At 41.0% G+C, this 19,785-nt stretch overlaps 1 protein-coding gene across 2 annotated transcripts in view; it reads left to right on the top strand.

The window, feature by feature from the left end:
- DENND5B (DENN domain containing 5B) overlaps positions 1 to 19,785 on the top strand; it is a 119,458-nt gene that overhangs the window by 37,659 nt on the left and 62,014 nt on the right. For both annotated transcript variants that reach the window (XM_082059071.1, XM_082059072.1), the window contains exon 2: positions 16,281 to 16,390. In XM_082059071.1, coding sequence (XP_081915197.1) covers positions 16,281 to 16,390 — 110 coding nt within the window. The remainder of the gene's footprint in view (positions 1 to 16,280; positions 16,391 to 19,785) is intronic.

Genomic DNA, 19,785 nt, shown 5'->3' with positions numbered 1-19,785 from the left:
CCTATTGAGCCTGTCTGCATGATGTCCCAGCTGGAAACCCTCTCTTTCTGCAGTTCAGATTGCCCTGCAGCAACTCCCAAGCTTGTCCTGGAGGAGCAGAAGCAGCCAGAAGTGCCTTGTTGCCTCTTCTGCCTCAGGGCATCCTGTGAGAAGCACAGATCTGCTCTGCCTGTCAGGGAACTAATCATTCATCTTCCAGGAGAAGAGCTCTTCAGGAAAATTCGACCTGATGCAGCTCATTTCTCTATCTTAAGGACCCATGTGTGAGTTTCAAGTTTGGTATGTGTCTAGCTTGTATAGATGAGGGGTTTAAAGAAAGGGACGACTTGGGCTTCACATGTCTGAAGGTGCATCAGTTTCCAAGTTCATGATTTGACTTGGAAGTTTTGTTTTCTGAATAATGCTGGGGGAAAAAAAGCTGTGGTCAAAAGCTTTTCTTCTGCTTAAAATTATCTAATTTTATAATTAAAAAGAAAAACAAAAACCAAGCCTATGCACATTTATGCTTCTTGCTGTAGTGCACTGTTACTGTATTGCCTAGCTTTCCCTGGACCCTTTGTGAGCTAGATGGAGTGGTGCTTAAAAGTTCATTCTGTAGATGTGCAGTTTGTTTTTTCAGTTTTTGAGATGTTGTGATTTTTGTTGCATTTGGAATGTATTCCCTTGTTCCAGGTATCAGTGCCAGCATATGCAGTCCTCCTTCCTCCTCCTTTCCTTCACTTACTGTTTCCCACCCTCCTACAGTTTTTTACACAGATGTGATTAACTGGATGGAAAGATTAATCCAGCTGGGGGCTGAAAAGCAGCGTGTTCCCCTCTGTTCTTCATCCTTCCATCCCTCCCCCAGGTATCCTTCAGCTGGCTCAGCTCACTGGCGCGGTTCCCTGCTGGCAACGCCTGAGCTGATGAACCGAAAGCTTGGGTGCAAGGCTGGGAATGAGAAGAGGTGAGAGGAGGAGCTGCTTGTGATGCCTGAAGTATCACCACTGCTGGGTGTCTGCAGCTTCGGGGATCACCTGCCCACTGGGCTGCTAGCCTGCAGCTCACCAAAGGCCATGTGGACAATGAGTAGCAATGACAAAGATACAACCTGGGAATTGTGTTTGGGGCTGAGGTGATGCAGGCTTGGTGTATGTATTGTTCTATTGTAGCCACCGAGGTTAAAGCTTTCTCAGAAGAGCACAATTTCCAAAATGTTAAGTAAAAGAAAGGTCAAGGGAGGGGAAAAGCTGACCTTCTGTCAGGACAGAACATGTATTAAGTGCTTTTGCTTCTACACGTTGACACAAAGCTGTGATTAGACATATTTTCAAAGCAGAAAGTAAAAAGGCTTAGGAAACATAAGTTATTTTAGACAATGTTGGTTGTATGGCTTCTTCAACATGCCCTGACAGTTCAGGGAGATGAAGCAATGCTGTCTTTTTGCCCACAAAAGTGCAAAACTCTGTCAGAGAGTCCACCTGGATGACTGTTGCAGAGTCATGTGAATCTGTGTGTTATCATTTGGGTAGGGCGACTGCACTTTGACCTGAACTAGAGGAGGAGCTGTACCCATACAGGGCTCAGGTTTTGCTGCCATTCAGTCAGCTGCTCAAGATCTACCCCTGCGGGCTGCTTCCAAATCCATCATCTCTTTAGATGTAGAAGCAGCAATGGAGAGGTAGGAAGGTGATGCAGGCTAGTGCCATTGCAGGATCATTACAAGGCACATCCTCCACCCTCACCGCAAAGTGGAAAGTGTTGCTGACCTGAAAAACGGGGCTCAGCGCTGACCTGCAGCCTGAGCCAGCGTTGTTGGAAAGCACTGGTACAAGAAAGGGAGCAGGAAAAGTGAGGGTGATACCTAGAGAAACTCTCTAAAGGGTTAAGATCTCTGGGACAGGTGGCAAAAAAGATGTTTTCTTTCGGGAAGGATTAATCTTGGGAAAGGGTTAACCAAAAGCAGCTCCAGAACTGGTACTGCACTAGTTTAATAGCTGATTTAAAATACCCATTTCCTCAGGTTGTTTATAAAGTGATACTCTGATGCCACAAAATACAGATTCAGCTTGAAGTTTCATATTTCTGTATTAAAATAAGTCATATTCAGGCTGTCATATTGGTATAAACAGAGAATAAACCTTGCTGAATTCAAAGCCTGGGGTGGACTCATACTTTAACAAACAGCCTTTTTCAGAGGTAGGAGGAATGTATTTTTGAAGCTTTGTTGTTGTGGCTTATAAGTAAGCTTTGCTAGAAGTTTGAATGTTTTTAATTCTTTCACAACCCTTGAATTTGCAGCTGTAGGATGTTTGTGAGTGCTCGGATCCCTTTAATCTGGTGTACATACATACTCTTTGATTTCAAAGGGGAATTCTGTTCCCCACGTGCACTGCCTGTTCCTGTGATGACTCTGAGACCAGTCCCGTTGGACTGATTCTCTGTACATGTGTGAAGCCCTTGAAATATTCATTATATTCTGTGGTAATCTAATATTAGTGAATCACCTTACAGTAATTTATAAGAAGGTATTTTTTTTCAGCCTGACAATAAAGCTGCAGGCTTTATGTAAGTACATATCTAGTAATCCTTGTGCCCAGCTACCCTTTGCTTAGCTTATTGCTAAGTAAACTCACAACCATGTAACTGCTGAGATCTTCATCATTTGCTGTCACAAATATTTATAGTTTGGGTCTTTCCTCTTTTGTGTGCTTTCTATGTATCTCCCCCCAAAAAAGTCCTTCCTTAATGTAAATATTTAATCCAACCTGTTAACCTTTGCATTGAAGAGGTATCCATCAGGGATGCTCTCAGTTGATTTGCATCTTGCAGAATAAATCACCAGAAACCTGTCAAGCCCTGAACATAAATGCAAATGCCTGCATCTCTTTAATCTGGCATGTGTGTATCCTGTCTGATATGAGATGGGAATTCTAATCCCGTGGGAGCAATGCAGGAACCCCTGATGCTACTGCAGTGTTGTGAGGAATGATGAGCCAGCTGGCGTCCAGGTTTGAGGACCATCTTTATTGTTCCTTGGGCTATTTGGTGGAGCTGGGGAGAGCCCCGGGTGCAGGAAACAGACTTTGAACCTGTAAGAGAATGTTCCTGTCAGTTCACTCTCTTTGGGAGAGAGGGAGCATACACGTGTGTGGTTGGCAATACATTACACATCTGCTTTTTCCTACACAGAATAATGCTCTTTAGCTGATAGCCTCATGCATGATAGGGAATATAAGTGGGGACTATTGAAACCCATCCTTATGCAGCATAAACAACTCTCTCCTCTCTTGATTGGAGGAATAACAACTTCTTCCTCCATGAAAAATGATAAGTTCTTGTTTTCTGTAACAGAATGCTCTGATTTAGCTGTCCCACATTGTCACACCATCATTTTCAGAGTTGTGCTGTTATGCCCATGTACGTTGTTAGTCCTATTTCCTTTTACATGTGCTTCCCTGTATTTATTAGATCTCCCAGACCTTAATAGACTCACAGAGACTGTAGGCTCTAATGCGTTTTCAGCTGTGGTGTGGTCTGTGCCTAATCCAGCCTTGATCTGCTCAGTATGAAATACTCCGTTTCTAATATGCGCTCAAACAGTTACTGAGGCCTCCAAAGCAGCATGGTGTGGGTTGTTTCATTATGTGAAGCATTCTGTTTAGCTCCACAAAATTGCCCTTTATGTAAAAGGAAAAGTGTAAAATATCATAACAACTCCTGTTGGTTTTGCATGAGATGCGTGCAGTGGCCAGGAGGGCTCTTGTGGCTATTTGGGGTGGCTCTAAATGGTTTGCTTTTGAATTAACCTCTCTGTAGTCAGTGACAACTCGTGCTTATTTAAAAATGAGAGCAGCAATTATATGCCTTCTAACCCATGTATACTTAGTGTGCCAATCAACCTGGGATCCAGGCACTAGAAGATTAGTGGATTAGTGGTAAAGAGGAAACATTTGCTTAAATGCCAGGTAATTTTAGGGTTATTTAGATCTCTGTTCTCTGCTGTTTCCATCTCTACTAGCAGGACACTAAAACAGCAGGCAAAATAGGCACCTGGGGTGAAAGTGGACTTCAATTTCTTACTTAGCTTTTTGTGCATCTCTGCAGCTTCTCTTTCAAAGTCCCACCAGCTCTCTTCAACCCCGTTTCAGGGCAGGAAACATACTCTGTCACCTTTTGTGGCTCTCTACCTTCTTGTTACCTTTAGGGTCTAAAAATACTCCAAAAATAATTACTGTTTTGACTTGAATGTCTGCTGCTCTACAGAGTGATTTTTACTGGAGTGGCAGTGGAAATTTGAGGGGAGAGGAAGTAAGACACTGGTTTTCATTGCTGAACTTTGGCAAAGGAGATACTGTTAAGATACAGAACCCTCTGTGTTGATTCCTTTTGCCTGTTTTGTGGGACTTTACCCATGTTCTTTAAGAGATCTTGTTGATAACAGCGGAAGATGTATCCCAGGGTTTAAATCTGGGTTGTTGGGAGAGCAGGAAACCCCAAAATACACTGGAGACCAAATTTGATAGAAACCTTGAAATGGTATTTTTGGGGTGCACGAAGGTTAGGGATGTACCTATAGAATCACCTCCAGACATCTATGGGAACAAGTAAGACAAGAGAAGAAAGGGTCTGAGCTGCAGGGGCATTTGCAAGCTGAACCCAGAGACTATTATTTTTCTGGCTTTCTCAATGGAAATCCACCTTTACAAAGATGCTTTGGCACCTAAGGCTCCCCAAGGCATTAGGGGAAGCCAAAGGATTTATTTTCTGGGCTCCCCTTTGTAGGGATCTGAAGCAAATCTAGAGGCATGGTACAAACACTGCTGCGCTTTCAGTTTCTCATCTGGAGTCTGGTTTGGATCTAGAAATTAGTATTGGTCCACACCTTTGGATTTGAATCTTGACACTTTACTGTGGCATGGTGATTGGGTCCTGCTTTCAGCATTATGTATTTTCAGTAGACTTGGAAACTGGCCACAAAACGGTCAGGGGTGATAAATCATAAATCTGTTTATTTATGCTTTTTCTGATATGTATAGAGCTCTGCTGCAATGAAAAAAACCTAAAGCTGTATCTAACTAGTCATGGTTTACTTAAGCATAGAGAATATTTTTCATGTGGCTTAGATGTGAAATTACTGTGCACTGATAGCTTCTTAATGATCCCTTGTGTAAACTTGCTGGCAGCAGCCTCATCTTCAAACAGTTTCGAAATGCAGGTGGTGTTGACCAAGACATGTAGGTTCTTGCAGAGATATTTGTGGCAGAAGAGGTATTTTAACTGAATAGTTCCAAGCACTGATCTTTCTTTCAATATGATGATATTTTTGCCTTTTAACCATGTTCTAACATTTTTAGTTGACAAAACTGCATTGTTGTTTTCTCAAAAGGTAATAAAAACGACCATCCAACACGTTGTATAAATGTCTTGTTCCTTCGATGGTAGGTTTGCCCACAGTAGAAGCATTTGCAGCAATAGGGTGATCTCTAGTTACTGTGGTACACCTGGGTTAAAGCATCTGAGAGCGATCTCCAAACTGAAATGGTTTCTCGAGTAGCTCTTAAGTGGATGTATTGGCTCTAAGGTCCAGTGTGGCTGTGCAGGCCGTGAATCCTCCTCTGCCCATGTTTTCGTTCCTATTCACCACTGTCCTCCATCCGGAAGCTCTGGTAACTTCAAGCCTTGCCTGCGGGTGCTTGTGACTTTTGAGTATGTGGAAACCTTTTGTCTTTTAGAAAAGGATTCAGTTGTTGAAAACTGGTGGAAGACCAGCTCTTGGAGACTGTCATAGGGACAATTAATTGTTGGTGGCAGCTTAAACAGCAGTTTCTCAAAGACTCTTGAACAAAATCAGCTTGTGCTACACAAAGGAGTGTTTCTACTTCATGCTGATGAAAGAGCTTTCCTGAACACAAGAAGCAAAGTTCTTTCTTTGCCGGACCTCCTTCACGTCAAAACTGCATATAACTAAGTTTTTATAAAACTTAGCAGCTGCGGCTTTGACAGGCAAGCATTGCCTTGCTGTAACCCATTGCTTCTAAAGGGTGTGGGGAAAAAATGTAACTCTCTACAGTGAGGAGCTAATTCTGGGTCCACAGTCTCTAAATTCACCTCTTGCCTCACTAATAAAACCAATTTTCTAGACCTTTAACATGTGGACTGGCTTTTCAGTGAGCGTGAAGAGGCTGTTTCTTCCCAGCATGTTTTAAGTTGTCTACTTTAGTGCCATTGTTGGGTTGTGGATTCAGTTATTTGAGAAGAAAAGTCTTCAGAAATTGGAAACAGCTTCCTTCTGGAAGGTGCTGATGGATGTAGAAGATGGGGTTTCACTGACTGGGTTCTGCATGGCTGATTAAAAAAAATCAACTATGAGTCCTTTGGATCCTCTTTGTGGCTCAGCGCATCAAGGGACAGTTCTTGGGGACCTCTGAAAGCAAGAGTTTCCTTTAAAGCAGAAAAGTCTATTGCCCAGCGTAACAGCGTTAAGTCCAGGGAACTGAGGCCTCAGGCTTGTGTGAGACGGGCAAACAGAAAGTCCCCAAAAAGCAAAATCCCAAACCAGGCATAGCTGACTCATCGAGCTGCTGGACAGGCATCTTCGTGCTCTGTTTATGTCAAAGTTGATTACTGCTGAAAATGTTCCAGGCCAAATTAAGCTTCTTTCTTGTACTGATTTGCAAACGGAGCTTAATTACAGTGGCAGAAGTTGTTGTCGGTGAGTTTATTTGCACTCTACTGTTGTGTAAATGCAGCTCTGGTGAAACTGCTTCTAACTTCAAATAACGAAACACCTGAAACTTGCCATCCTGATGATCCAAGGGAGGCTAATTTTGGTGCATTGTCTTATGGACATTGCAGAGTGGTTTAAAAAGGAAAACCTATCTTAATCCAGCCCAACTTAAAATATAACTGAATGCACTGTAATTATAAATACAAAGAATAAAAATAAAGCTACTTGTTCTTGTATTAGAAAGGCCCCAAAGCAAAATATATTGAAGAAAAAAAAAAAAAAAATCCCCCTTTTTTTCCTGCCTTCTTGCACACAAACCTAAACAGTAATGGCACAGCAATTTTTAGGATGACAAGTTCTGGTTGTATTTTGGGGTGGGGAGGGGGGTAGGGGGGTGGGGGATGGTGTGTGTGTTTGGTTTTGTGTGTGTTTGTTTTCATCTCCAGAAAGACCAAGTATAATAAAGCAGATTTTGAAGCAAGACTCTTGTGCTACCTCTGTCCCAGGGGAGTAGGGGATGAAACCTACTTTAAGATTCACTTGAATCAAAAATGATGTTTGTGAGAGTGTGTTTCCAAAACCAGTCTGAGAATGCGACATGTTTTAACACAGAAATCAGGTATATTTGAACTTGATCCTGGCCTTGTAAATTAATAGAAAGCATGAGTGTGAAAGGACTCCTGTGCAAAAGGTGTGACTGGAAGCCTCCTGTTGTGGTCAGTGCTCAGAGGGAGGCGAACGTGTGAAATGAGGAGTGGGAGACATGTGTTGTGCTGAGCAGGAAGCCATCTGAACTTCATGGAGGACGTGATGGCATCTAAAATGCCATAAATTCCTTGGCAGTTCAGCCCAAGCCTGCAGTCAGGTGCCTGTTGCTCCAAAGCCATGGACCCCCTTGCTTGATGGGCTTTGGCATCCTGCTGTGTTCAAGGACCTGAGCTGGTGTCTGGCTCTTCCTTGAACGTTTTTCACTCTGCCATCATTAATGCACTTCTGGGAACTGAGAGATGGATTTCAAACCTTTCAGTTTCATATGGCTGTGTGTGTTGTTTGTTTGCTGTGTAAGTAACCAAAAGGCTGGCAGGCAATTTAAGAATAACGATGTGCGAAACTTAAATTTAAACAAACTTTTAATTATAGCTTGAATTGTTTTCTGTATTAGTAAAAATGCTTCTTCATTCCATATTATGTATTCAAAAAGAACAGCAGATTTGAATACAAAAATGCAATTAAATATATATATATATATATATATATATGTACACTTGCTGAGTATAAACAGGGTAGACCAAGGATCTCTGGGGCACACTTTCTGTATACCGCCAACACTGGATTGGGAGCCTGTGCTTGGAAAGGCAGGGTGACAGCAGGAACAGAATGAGTGAATTCCACACACCATGATTTTTACACAAAATAAAGGCCCAAGGTGTAAATAATCCGCTATATTTATAAGCACAGGTCCAGCTTTATACCCACTCCACTGTTTTCTCCTAATACATTCCAGCACTGGGGGACAGACTGCAAGGTAACTGTGTAGGAGCACCATGCCTGGGGTGTCTGTTTGTTAAACTCCCCCTCACCCAAACCACCATAATTTAAACCACAGCCTTGTGGATTTGACAAGATTATGATGCAACTTTATGGAAAGGGGATGGTGTAACTCATAGTTGTTTGCTAGTGTAGTGGGATGCCTGTGGTCAGTTGGCAGCTGGGACTTGGGGCTATTTTAAGAAGCTGACAGCGTTGATGCTGTATAATGTTACTTTGTAGGCAGATAATTAAGTGTTTTAATCAAGGTCAGAAGAAAGGGATAATAGTGAATTAAACTCTGTAGTTTTTTTATCTTTATTTAGACTTGTGCAATAACTCAGGTGAACAAATCTCCTTTTCCAAACACATTTTTGAAATACTGAGAATTTTCTGAGTGAAATTAATTTGTGGCAATAGTCATATTCAGTTACATTTTGTGTGCATAAAGAATTAGGCTGTACAACAGTGTTCATAGCTCTGTATTTATATTGTCTCAGTGATGCTGTTTTATTTGACTTGTTGTACAGGAGTTTTTGCATAACTTCTGTGACTGTTTAGCTATATGACTGATGATGATAAATGGTCAAAATACTAAAATGGGCAGCAAAACCAGAACCTGTCCCAATGCATCTGGCTATGCATCCCATTACAAACTGTCGTCTTTTCACAGTTCCTATTACAGAGGTTGTGGCTAAGTCTGCGGAAGCTCAGTGCCAAATTCCCTTTGCATGATAATGTTGTAAAGGACTTTTAGGGAGAGCAGTGAGGACAGCCTGGCAGAGATGCTTGTAAGGGCACAGTGGATACAGGTCATTAGTAAGGGGAGTCTACAGCTTTGGCAATTGTTTTGTTTCCTTTACTGTAAATATTTAGACAACTTTTTAGTTCAAACAGTTCAAAACTAGAATGAAATAACTTAAAACATCTGGAGTGGCAAAACATCATCCTGCAGATTTGAATGTGACTTATCTTTAGGTGCCTCCTAAAGAAATAAGAAAAATTATCCTCAAATACAAATTCACATCTAGAAGTCCTTATTGAAAAAACTCCTGTGCTGAGGGTTGTCTTCCAGAAAATACAGCTTTGGGAGAATTATCTGGGTCCTCTGAACTGATGCCTGGATTAACAGCTCAAGTAGGAGGTCATGGTGGAAATACTCTGAAATTACACCTAGAAACTGAATGACCACAGAGGTCAATGGCATTGCAGCTTAAATAGACACTCTAGGTTTATAAAAATAGATTTAACTTGAGGAGGATTGCATAACGCCTTTGCATAGTGTATGAATGGGACTGTTTTTGATGAAGGAATGCCATGTCACCTGTGGTTTTCTGCAGGAGTTGAGCAAATCCTTTGGAAGAACCCTCTGACACGCTAGCCCAAAATTTTCCAATACAAGTGTCTATTGGGGTAGCTGTTACTGGAAAAGATTAAAATTATTCATCCAAGTTACAAACATAGATTATATATTCAAGTCTTTGTCTAAAACCACCCTATTATGAGAGAAAAATGATGAACGAAACTATTGGGTAACTTTAGCAAGTCCTGAAAATGGCACATAGTACAGCATTGAAGGTGTAACAAGGTGGCTAACAGTATTATGCTAAAGAAAACCTCTTGGGTTTGGTTCAACACCAGTTAAAGAACTGGTGTTTTTCCCCCTGAGTTTCACAAGCTCTGGAATGGCTCAATATATGAACAGAACTGTGTTTCATAATAGGGAAGCTGTATCAGCAGCATGCTGTTTGAAGTGCCGAGAATTTAATCTTGTTACTAATTTTGACAAGTACTTCTACTGTGTCTGTCAGTGCATTCAACACCTTTATAGCAATACAGTCACAGAGGGTTTTATTTATCACATGGATTTACCCTTTGGCAGTAGTGGGGGGAAGAGAGCTTGCACAGGGGTATGTTTAATGTCTGCTTCATGTTTTTCCCTTCCCCCGTACATTCATATATCTTTTAATTTTGTTCATACTTGCTTTCTTTTTTATCTCTGTTTGTTATGTTGTGTAGTCTTGTACAAATGGCTAGAAGCAGATCTCCATGGCAAGAGCTCAGATACTGCAGACAAAACCTCAGGTAAAGAGGCGTTGAGGACAAAAGCAATCACCAGGCCCTCTTTCTCTCTCTTATTTTCTGACTTCTGACTCCCTTTGAATCAAATTAAGGGGCAGAGTTTAAAAATGAAACCAAAAATCCTCAACTTTTTCATTCTTTTACCTGATTTGAATCAATATCTGATAAATTTTAGTCTTTCTTCTTGAAGCTCTCTTGGCAGATGTGCTTCCCCTCTCCAAAGAAATGCCACCAGGGGCGTCAGGTATATTGATGGATATACAAATTGCTAGATCTTAGTGTGCTTAGTAAATAGTGAGCAATATCTTGCATGAGGCTGCTTTAGAGTAGAGAGAATACTCCCCAATCTGACTGGGCTTAACTATGTAGACTTGTGTACAAAGGGCACTGGAAGGTCCAGCTCCACCAGTTTCTGCTACTGAGACCCAAAGGTTCCTGACACCTCAAGGAAGCATGTTTTGCAATCTAGATTTAAAAAGGACCACGCAGACACACCAAAAAACCCAAACCAAAACAAACAAAAAACGCCACAATAAAACAACAGCAACAAAACCCCAAAAGCAACAAAACAGAAACCAAAACAAACAAACAAACAAAAAAAAACAAACAAAGCAACAAAAAAACCCCCACAAACCCTAAACCAGATCATGTAGACCAGGGGTGCCAAACTGATTTTCACTGGGGGCCACATCAGCCTCGTGGTGGCTTTCAAAGGGCCGAATGTAATTTTAGGACTGTATGAATGTAACTACTCCTACAGTTATACGGTCTTAAAAATCACATTTGGCTCTTTGAAGGCCACCGTGAGGCTTATGTGGCACCCAGTGTAGATGTATTGATGAGATACACAACCCACTATGGCTTCCTGTTTAAATACAATCCATTAATCCTTTTACATGTGGACACACAAGAGGTGGGTTAGACCCTTCTCACCCCTCCTGAAAAAGCCACCACCATCTTACAGACAACTCAGATTTTAAAACTTGGGAATGAAAGCTGTTTTGTCTGCCTTGTCCCAGCCCTCCCTTTCATATAATTTCTCTCCTCCACTGTAAGATTGAGAATATGTGGTCAGGAATGATGCCTTTGAGTTGACATCCTTGAACTCTGACCGGCCCCCCACACTGCTGCTTTGGTCTCATGGTGAGAAGCAGCAGAAAAGCAGCAGAGCACAGTTTCTGCCCTACTTAAACTATCCATCTCTTGAGCCTGACAATTAACAGCTTAATTGTTCCCCAGCCAAGCACTATTTTTCCTGTCCCCACGTTGTTTTCTCAGTCACACGTTGTACATCACTTGCTTCTTGTGCAGGGTCATCCAGTTACCCAACGCTTACCCAAGTTCTGCCTTCAGGAAAAGAACATAGCTGGATGTGCCCAACGCTTTTAATTAGAAATAACTATTAAAGAGGTTGTCACCGTGAGGTGCAGTACTGTGTGTTAGTTGTGCTGCCAGTACGTTCCTCTAAAGGAATAGAAGATATTTTTATTTCTGTGGTGACAGGCATTCCTGTGTACGTTCCAGAGCTTGGAAGGAGCGACAGATAGCTCGCATTCCCTGAACCAGAGGGTGTGGGTGGAGGATGCCTCTGCCTATTTGGTACATGTTTTTGTATGCCTCTGTGGCTGTGATAATTAATTAAAACAGATCTGCTTATATGTTAAAATCACTACATTTTTAAATAGTCACTCATATGAAAGCCATCAGAACTGGCAACATCAAAACTGTAGCTGCATTTCCCTAGTAATTTTATCCTTCATCCAAAATGCAGAAGATGCTAGTTTTCTAATTTTGAGAAATCTTTTTATTCTAAAATGAAATCAGGACTTTTTTTCTTGATAGAGAACCCATCATTTCACCATTTGCTTTTAGTCTGAAACTAAAGATTCTTTTAAAATTTAGTGCCTTTAAGGGAAAGTGCAAGTTGTTTAAAAGTACCATTACATAGGATGTTGTATCTAGTTGAAATGAAACTTGAATCTGACACATTTTACACGATTTTGAAAAATACTTGAATGATTAAAAAAAAAAAATCCTGAAAGCAAAAGGAGTCCATTCAAAACCAAATTTTTAGTTTGCCTCTGACAGGCAGCTTACCCTATGAGATGTGCTGTTTGCATGAATGGATACCACACATCGAGTACAATGTTTCTGTCTGTATTCTTAGTACTGTTATCCAGCCATTAATATTTTAGAATATGGATTCAATTCGCATTTGATATTTGCTTCATTATTAATGTGCCTTGCTAATCCTGTTTTGGAAGCTAGCAAGCAAGCACTTAAATAAGCACACACTAGGTTTAATGAAAATTTACTGTTTGCCTAGAATAACAGCTAAATAAACTTCATTTGTCACATATGACTCCACAATTCAGAGCTATCAAAGCTGAGATCTGATAATATCAGGTATCCTTTGGTCCAAATCCCTTCTCTCATGTTTGCCAAGAAGGTTTTGCTCCTTGTGGTTCTCTTCCAGCTGCTTGTCAGTGTGGAGCTGTGTGTCATGTTCCACATCGCTCATCTCATTTTGGTGAGAGTCAGGGTGTTTTCCTGCTGGATTGGCCAAATGATGACACTTCACCCTGACATGCGAGCTGCTTTCTGTTGTGTCCTTGTACTGTTTCCTTCCCAAATTATGTGGCTCTAAAAGCTTACCATGCCTGTCTTCTGGGGGCAGCTTTGTATGAAGGGTGTAATGTTGTCTTTTCGAGTTAATGACCAGCTGATTCACTCCAGTGTGGTTTCTTGGCTCTTCTCTTTTGTCTTGTGATCACTGATTGAGAAAATTATATTTTGTGTGTGTGCACTTTACCTTTAATTTATGATTTTTTTTTTTTAAAACCACCATAGTAGTAAATACAAACCCTGCAGAGACTCTGCAAAGGTAAGTTATTTGTGCCATTTATTTTCCTGGACAAAATGAATCCATGTTGGCAGCCTACTAGAACCTCATTACTGCTTATTTTGGAAAGCTGGGTTTCTTAAAGCAACGTTTGTGTTTCATAAAGAAAACTTTTTAGACATCTCTGACATCCAAGTGACTGTACAAATATTTGCAGCAACATACAAATTATTGGTCATTTCCAAAAGGTGACTGAAACCCTGATTTTTCATGATTGCTATGATTTATTGGTAAATATGCCTTGTTCATCTCCACTGGTTCCAGATGCTGCTACAGTATTACCTGTCAAGATATGGGGGTAACTAGAACAGCAGAAAATCAAGGATTTTCCCGCTCACATATCCCTGGTGATATAATTTTTGGTCTAAGATGGAAATAAGTACAGCTCTTTCTAGTGGGGTTAGCAACCGAGCCATCAAACTAGGATAAGATATTTTCCTGTGGAGAAGCTTTCCAGGATTAGTTCCCAAATCCCTTTGAGTAGTCTGATGTGCTTCAAGGGTTTATTCTGTAAAACTTCAGGAATCAATGGATGGCATTATATCTTTAATGTCTCTGCAAAGAACTTCGGGGCCAAAAGAAGAGTTCGTTCTACTGCCATATTCTGTAATAGAGTGATGGTCTCTGTTTTGTATACCTCAGTCTGAGCTTTACAACTGAGATGGGGAGGATCTTTGTAGAGCTTGTGCTCTGGACTGCCATAGCAGCTACTGGCAAGTCGGGTTCAGTTTGGCAGATGTGATGAGCTAATCAGCTAAACCCTGACATGTCTTTTAATTTGATCCAGTTTAGCTGTTACCTTCAGTTTTCTTTATTTCTGTGATGCATACACTTTTGCTGGATTTCTGGTTTGCCTCGAGCAATTCCAGAAACGTGCTGGATTCCCTGCCAGAGCTCCTCATATCTCACCATTTACATTTATTCTTGCCCCAGGAAATATGGCTGCAGCATTGTATCGTCTTGGACCTTTTCTCCTGTCAAATACAAAATGTTCTTGTAGAAGCTTATTTGCTTTTTTACCCCCACGATAATCCACCAAAATCAATGAGACATAATATTGAAAACATAACACTAAAATGTGTCTAAATAACGTGTTAAAAATGAACAATTGTAAAAAAATTACCTGTATCCTTAAAATTCTGAAGTCTCTTGGGAAGGAAAGTATTTTTTTGAAGCTGTTCTCTAAATACATTTGCAAGCAAGCACTGTCAGAAGAGTGCGTGAGCTCTCCTCCACCTGGCTCCCAGCTCGGCTTGGTGGCTCTTACGATGGGGCGAAGCGCAGTCCCAGCACACCTCCCTTGCACCTCACGAGGAATTTCCACCTGCCTACACTCATCCTTGCGGACAGGAGCTCCGGCAGAAGCCTCTGCTTCCCCTTCCTGACCGAGTGGGTGGCTGGTGTTGGTGTAAGAAGTGCCTGACCGCCTTCCCTTCCTCCACCTGCCTCTGTTGTGCAGATGATGCTGCGGTGGCCCCGGTGCTGCAGGCCCTGAGAGACCCGGCAGCTCCTGCCCTCAGCATTGATGATGTGTTAAGGGTTCATACAGCAAATGGTTTTCAATCCTCCTAAAACTTTGCCTGGATAGCTTTTACCTTGTGAATTGCAACTCCTTTTTTTTTCTCTTGTGTTCCTCCTAATTAACTCCACAGCCTAAGTTCTGCCAGACAAAGGCTGAGAAGCTTTGCCTTCAGGTATCAATTTGTACAGAAATTTCCTTGGATTAATTCACTCTGAGCCAAATTATGGTGTAGGCTGTGCTTCTCATGGAGCAAAGGGCACGTCCCAAATGGCTATGGCCTCAGAAACCTTCATGTAACTGCTGAACTGTGTATTTTGCAACATCACTCAAAGGCTGCTTAGCTGTGCGAAGGTTGGGTTGTCACCTCTAACTCAGCAAGCGCAAATTATACTCCCACAGTCCATGTTGTTTTCAGAGATGGGTTAGTGAGGTTAGTAACTTGTTGTTTAACTTTTCTGCAGGAACAGCGATTGCCTTTAGAGCTTGCCAAGTGATTGAGTATTTTCTTCATCCAAAATAACCTCTCATTAAAAACATTAATGGCATATTCATTGTCTTTAAGTATAAACATATATATATATATAAAAAGAAAATAAATCCAATTCTGTTTTGATAACACATTTTTTAAAAGTATCTGTTTAACACTAAGTCCCAAAAGGTGACTTTGCATGGCCAGTAAGGTTTGGGGAAATATTTAACATTGTAAACTTCAGGCTTCCATCCCCTTCTCCCCTTTGAGGTGAGAAAGGAACTGGGCAAGAAAGACCCACTTATAGTCTAAACCAAGAAGTCCGAAATTAGTAACCTGGTATCTGAGAAAAGTGTAGTAGATGGTAGTATAACAAATAGTTTAAGAATTTCTTATTTTAGTTACTGTGTTGTATACTGTAGGCTGTCCAACGATGGAAACTCTATTAGCAATATTACTGTGAAATACACTGTTTGTATGCTGATACCTGGATGCATTTCTGCTTGAAGTCTAATTTCAGTCTTCCTCTTTGCACTTGCTGAATTCTTTTGTGAAAAAGTCTGTCCTGGAAATCTGATGTAGGAAAAAGGATATGTTTAATCTTCACACAAGACTTGTGATATTAAAAATATCCTTGAATGATTTATAATAGCTGAAAGGTGCTCATACTTTTTATTGATTATAAGACAGTTTCTAACAAACTCCAGGGACAGTGCTATTTCAGCATTTGAGTAAAGCCATTTCTAGATATTCATGCTATAGGGGAAGATGGAGAAGTCAGCTGATTGCAGGGCCTTTTTCCATAAAACTCCAGCATTAATTTTTCTCTTAATGATACATTTCCATGTGGTAAATACTGACCTGGAAGCTGTGTTGCAACAGTAATAAGATTTTGTGGGAAAGAGGGCGAGATCAGACTGAATGTGCGTATTTTATGTTTCTCTTTCGTAAGTAATACATCTGTTGGGAATGTAAATGCCCTTCAGATTTCATGAAAGTAAGCTGCCCAGGCAAGCTCTCTCTGAAGTATCACTGCTGTGATAAGTCATTGTTTCTTCATTTGTTGCAGGAGAGAATTTTGACCAGAGTCCCTTAAGAAGAACCTTCAAGTCCAAAGTTTTGGCCCATTACCCTCAGAACATTGAGTGGAACCCCTTTGACCAGGATGCCGTCAACATGGTAGGTAGAGAAATTCTCTCCTCAAGCTGTTTTCTGACAACTTCAGCTCTCCAGTGGTTCCTGAGTTGTTTACAACCAGCCCATGTGATGTGATGAAGAAGGTGCTTCTGCTGGGACTGGGTGCATCCACAAGGCATGCTGGTTGAAAAGCTTTAGAGGAAGAGGTATTGTGGAAATACAGAATACTTTCAGGCATAACAATAGCAAAATGCTGAATTTCCTTTGTTAGTTCTAGTTAAGTCTACTGTGTGATTAAACAAGTCTAACCACAAGCTCGATGTCTGGCTGAGAAGGGGTGCAGTCACCCAGGACATATATCCGCAGGTGGAAAGGAGGTAAACCAAACAATTTTTAAGATACACAAAAATTTCACATGGACATTAGTTTAAAAAAACCCCCACCTTGATGCTGCATATAGCAAGGGAGAGAGGAATCTTTACTGAGAAGTTGGAACTTGCCTAAAGCATGGCTTGGTTTAGGTGGTCACTTTAAATGGTGCCTCTGCACCAATGCATCTTCTGTACATCTCTTTCCTCTCAGCTGAATTTGGTGTGGGTTTGCCTGCATGGCGAAGGGGATGGAGGAGGGAACAGCTGTGGGTAGTGAGAGCTAAAACACTGATAATCCACTGGAAATTTTCCCAAAGAGTTGATATTCAAAGGATGTTTCCAAAATCACCAAAGCACTTGTTAAGAACATATCCTGAGAAAGACAACAGATTACTGGTATTTGAGCTTCCCAGTACAGAAAAGGCTGTTTGTTTTATAACTTAAACAGTTGTTGTAATAATATTAAAGTAATATTACCGATTCCAGCTTTTTTCAAAACTATTGGGTTTAACTCAGAATTGGAGAATTAGGAACTCCTAATTTTCCATTATGTGCTTCACATTTGAGGAGTGTGGGACTACATGCTAGCTACTTCAAACCAGAGCTAACCTTGGTGCAGGTAGGAAGTCAAGAGAATCTCCTGGCCCTCACTCTGATGGAGAAACAGGGAACTGCAATAAAATGGCTTTTGTAAATGCAGTCTGAATTATGTTCAGTTCACATTTGAAACTTCTCTGCAGTTGTGAAGGTGTAGGAATCTTCTAAGTTCATCTCAATTTCCACTGAATTTTTTTTTTTTTAGCATAGTGCCAAATATTTAAGATGAAAACCCAGGAGATGGAAGTAGCAGTGATGCTCAGAGCTGATACTCTGGCACTTGCACATGCACAGAAAGGCAGAGATGAGCCTGCTACCAATATCAGTCACTTTGCCCACTAACAGCTCAGCACTTCTGTCCTCTGCTTCCAAATGTGCATTGATGGAAGTGATGCAGTATTTGGGCAGGCCTCCACATCACTTTGCATATACAGAAGAGATGAAGGACTCCAAATGGTGTTTCATCAGCACAGTTAAGATGGTAATAACCACCAAAGCTACTTTTGCCTTTTAGTTCTGCCTTTGAATTAGGGGTGTTTGGAGGAGAAGTGGTGGGGGATGTGCAGCAGGAATATGGCAGCAGAAGGCAATAGCTGGAATTGCTGCATTATTTGTCTCTCAGGTTGCGGTTGAAAATATCTGGTATTCATGAAGTGTAATCATATTATCGGACAAAAATGGAATAACAAAACCAGCAAGAGACCTATTAAAATAGTTGAACTGAGCTGCATTCAGCTGAAATCAAATAGCTGAAGAACACAGCTTTCATTTGCAATGTATCTTGGAGAAAAAAAAAAAAAAAAGAAAAAAAAAAAAGATGACATTTACTAACACCAGCAGTATTTAATGGTCTTTTAAATCATCTTTTGGAAAACTTCTTTATTGTTTTGATCTGAGACATCATTTAAAGTAATATCCACCTCCACAGAATCCCTTGAAGCAATTATTGGCCTTTCTGATCTTGCTTTGCTGTATTAGTTCTGCCTATGTTTTGCTTTATGTGAGCTTCCAGAAGCAATTTTCCTCAGAGAAGAAAATGCATAAATCCTTGAAGGTTAGCTTGTGAGGACTCTGGCTTTGCTGGATGCCTAAAGAATTTCAATTGCATTCTGAAACCATCTTGTTGCTTTAAAAATAACTCCCTGAATTCCCAAGAAATCTCTCTGCCTGTGAGTCTTGTTTTCTCTCCCTTTCGAAGTATATGGAGTTCCCTTAACAGGGAAGTATTTCTTTTCCCCCCACTGCTTTTTGTTTATCCCTGCCTAATGTCACATACTTTCTTCTGTGGCCACTCTGCAAGTAATGTGTTGTACCAAACTGAAGTTCTCAATAAAGAGGAAAGTGAAATTTTTAGGAAATAAACCTCCTATTTTAGCACATCGAGGTATATAAATCTTTGCCTGTATTTCTGGAGTCCAAGGAAGTATCATCTGTTTAACATGTCATGTACCGAAATAAAAGAATTGAAGGTTCTGCAGTGTAATTTGAAGGAGCAGGCTTTAATACAAACAAAAGCGTCCTTCTCTCCACCCCATCACCCATAGTGCAATTGAGATATGGAGCTTGCTGCCATGGCACGTTGTGAATATTAAAAATACACAGGGGCTTAAAAAGTGAAATAAGAGGATCCAATGGAGAAGAGCTGAACTGGTGCTAATGGGCAGTGGTCCAGAGGGGACCTTTGGTTCAGATATATCTGCACCTGGTGATGGCTGGGAGGAGGAAGGAGGGAGGGATTACACTGCGTGGTGTGTCCTGCCTCTGTGTTTAGGAAAAGGGTGTCTCCTGCTGATCACTTGTAGAGGTGGGGTACAGATTCCTTGATATCTTTCTGTCATTATGCGGTTTCCTTTTGTTTTTACAAACTGTGTTAATTGTAACCCTTATGGCAGGTATGATTTAATTCCACATTTTTCTGCTGATGGATATGTTTAAACATAAATAACGAAGTGCTCTGAAAACCAGAATCCTGTCCTTTCATCAGTAATCTTGGATAGTTTTCCGTGTTAATACAAAGACATGATACAGGTGACTGACTGCCATTAGCCAGCCTGCCTCACCAGCTGGCAAAGCTTTCAACCCCTGCACATCCCGAGCTGCTCTTCCCCAGCACTCTCCTGTGGCACATGTGACAAGCACGAATGAGATGGGAAGTGATTGATGTCCAAGGCACTAAGATGAAAGTTTTCATGCATTAACTGCAAATTTGAAGCTTTCTGTATTGCTGGAAAATGAGCACAGGCCCTTCCTTTTGATCTTAGCTTCTTAAGTGATCCTTGGTCATTCTTCCCTGCCTCTGTGTTTTCCCATCTTCTTTCTTTCCTTGCTTTTTCTCATGTCCTCTTGTAGATCTAACAACAGTGGCAGTTCTCTGTGCCAGGGTCTTAAAATGTCAATATTCTGTATATGCTGGGCCGTGGCTGAAACTTAAGATGGGTGTCCTGTCGTGTATGTGTATATTCAGTATAT

This window comes from Streptopelia decaocto (assembly GCF_964273445.1).
Source record: "Streptopelia decaocto genome assembly, chromosome: 1".
Lineage (NCBI taxonomy): Eukaryota > Metazoa > Chordata > Aves > Columbiformes > Columbidae > Streptopelia > Streptopelia decaocto.
Note: the sequence above shows the minus strand (reverse complement) of the source record. Positions and strands in the feature narration are given on the sequence as shown.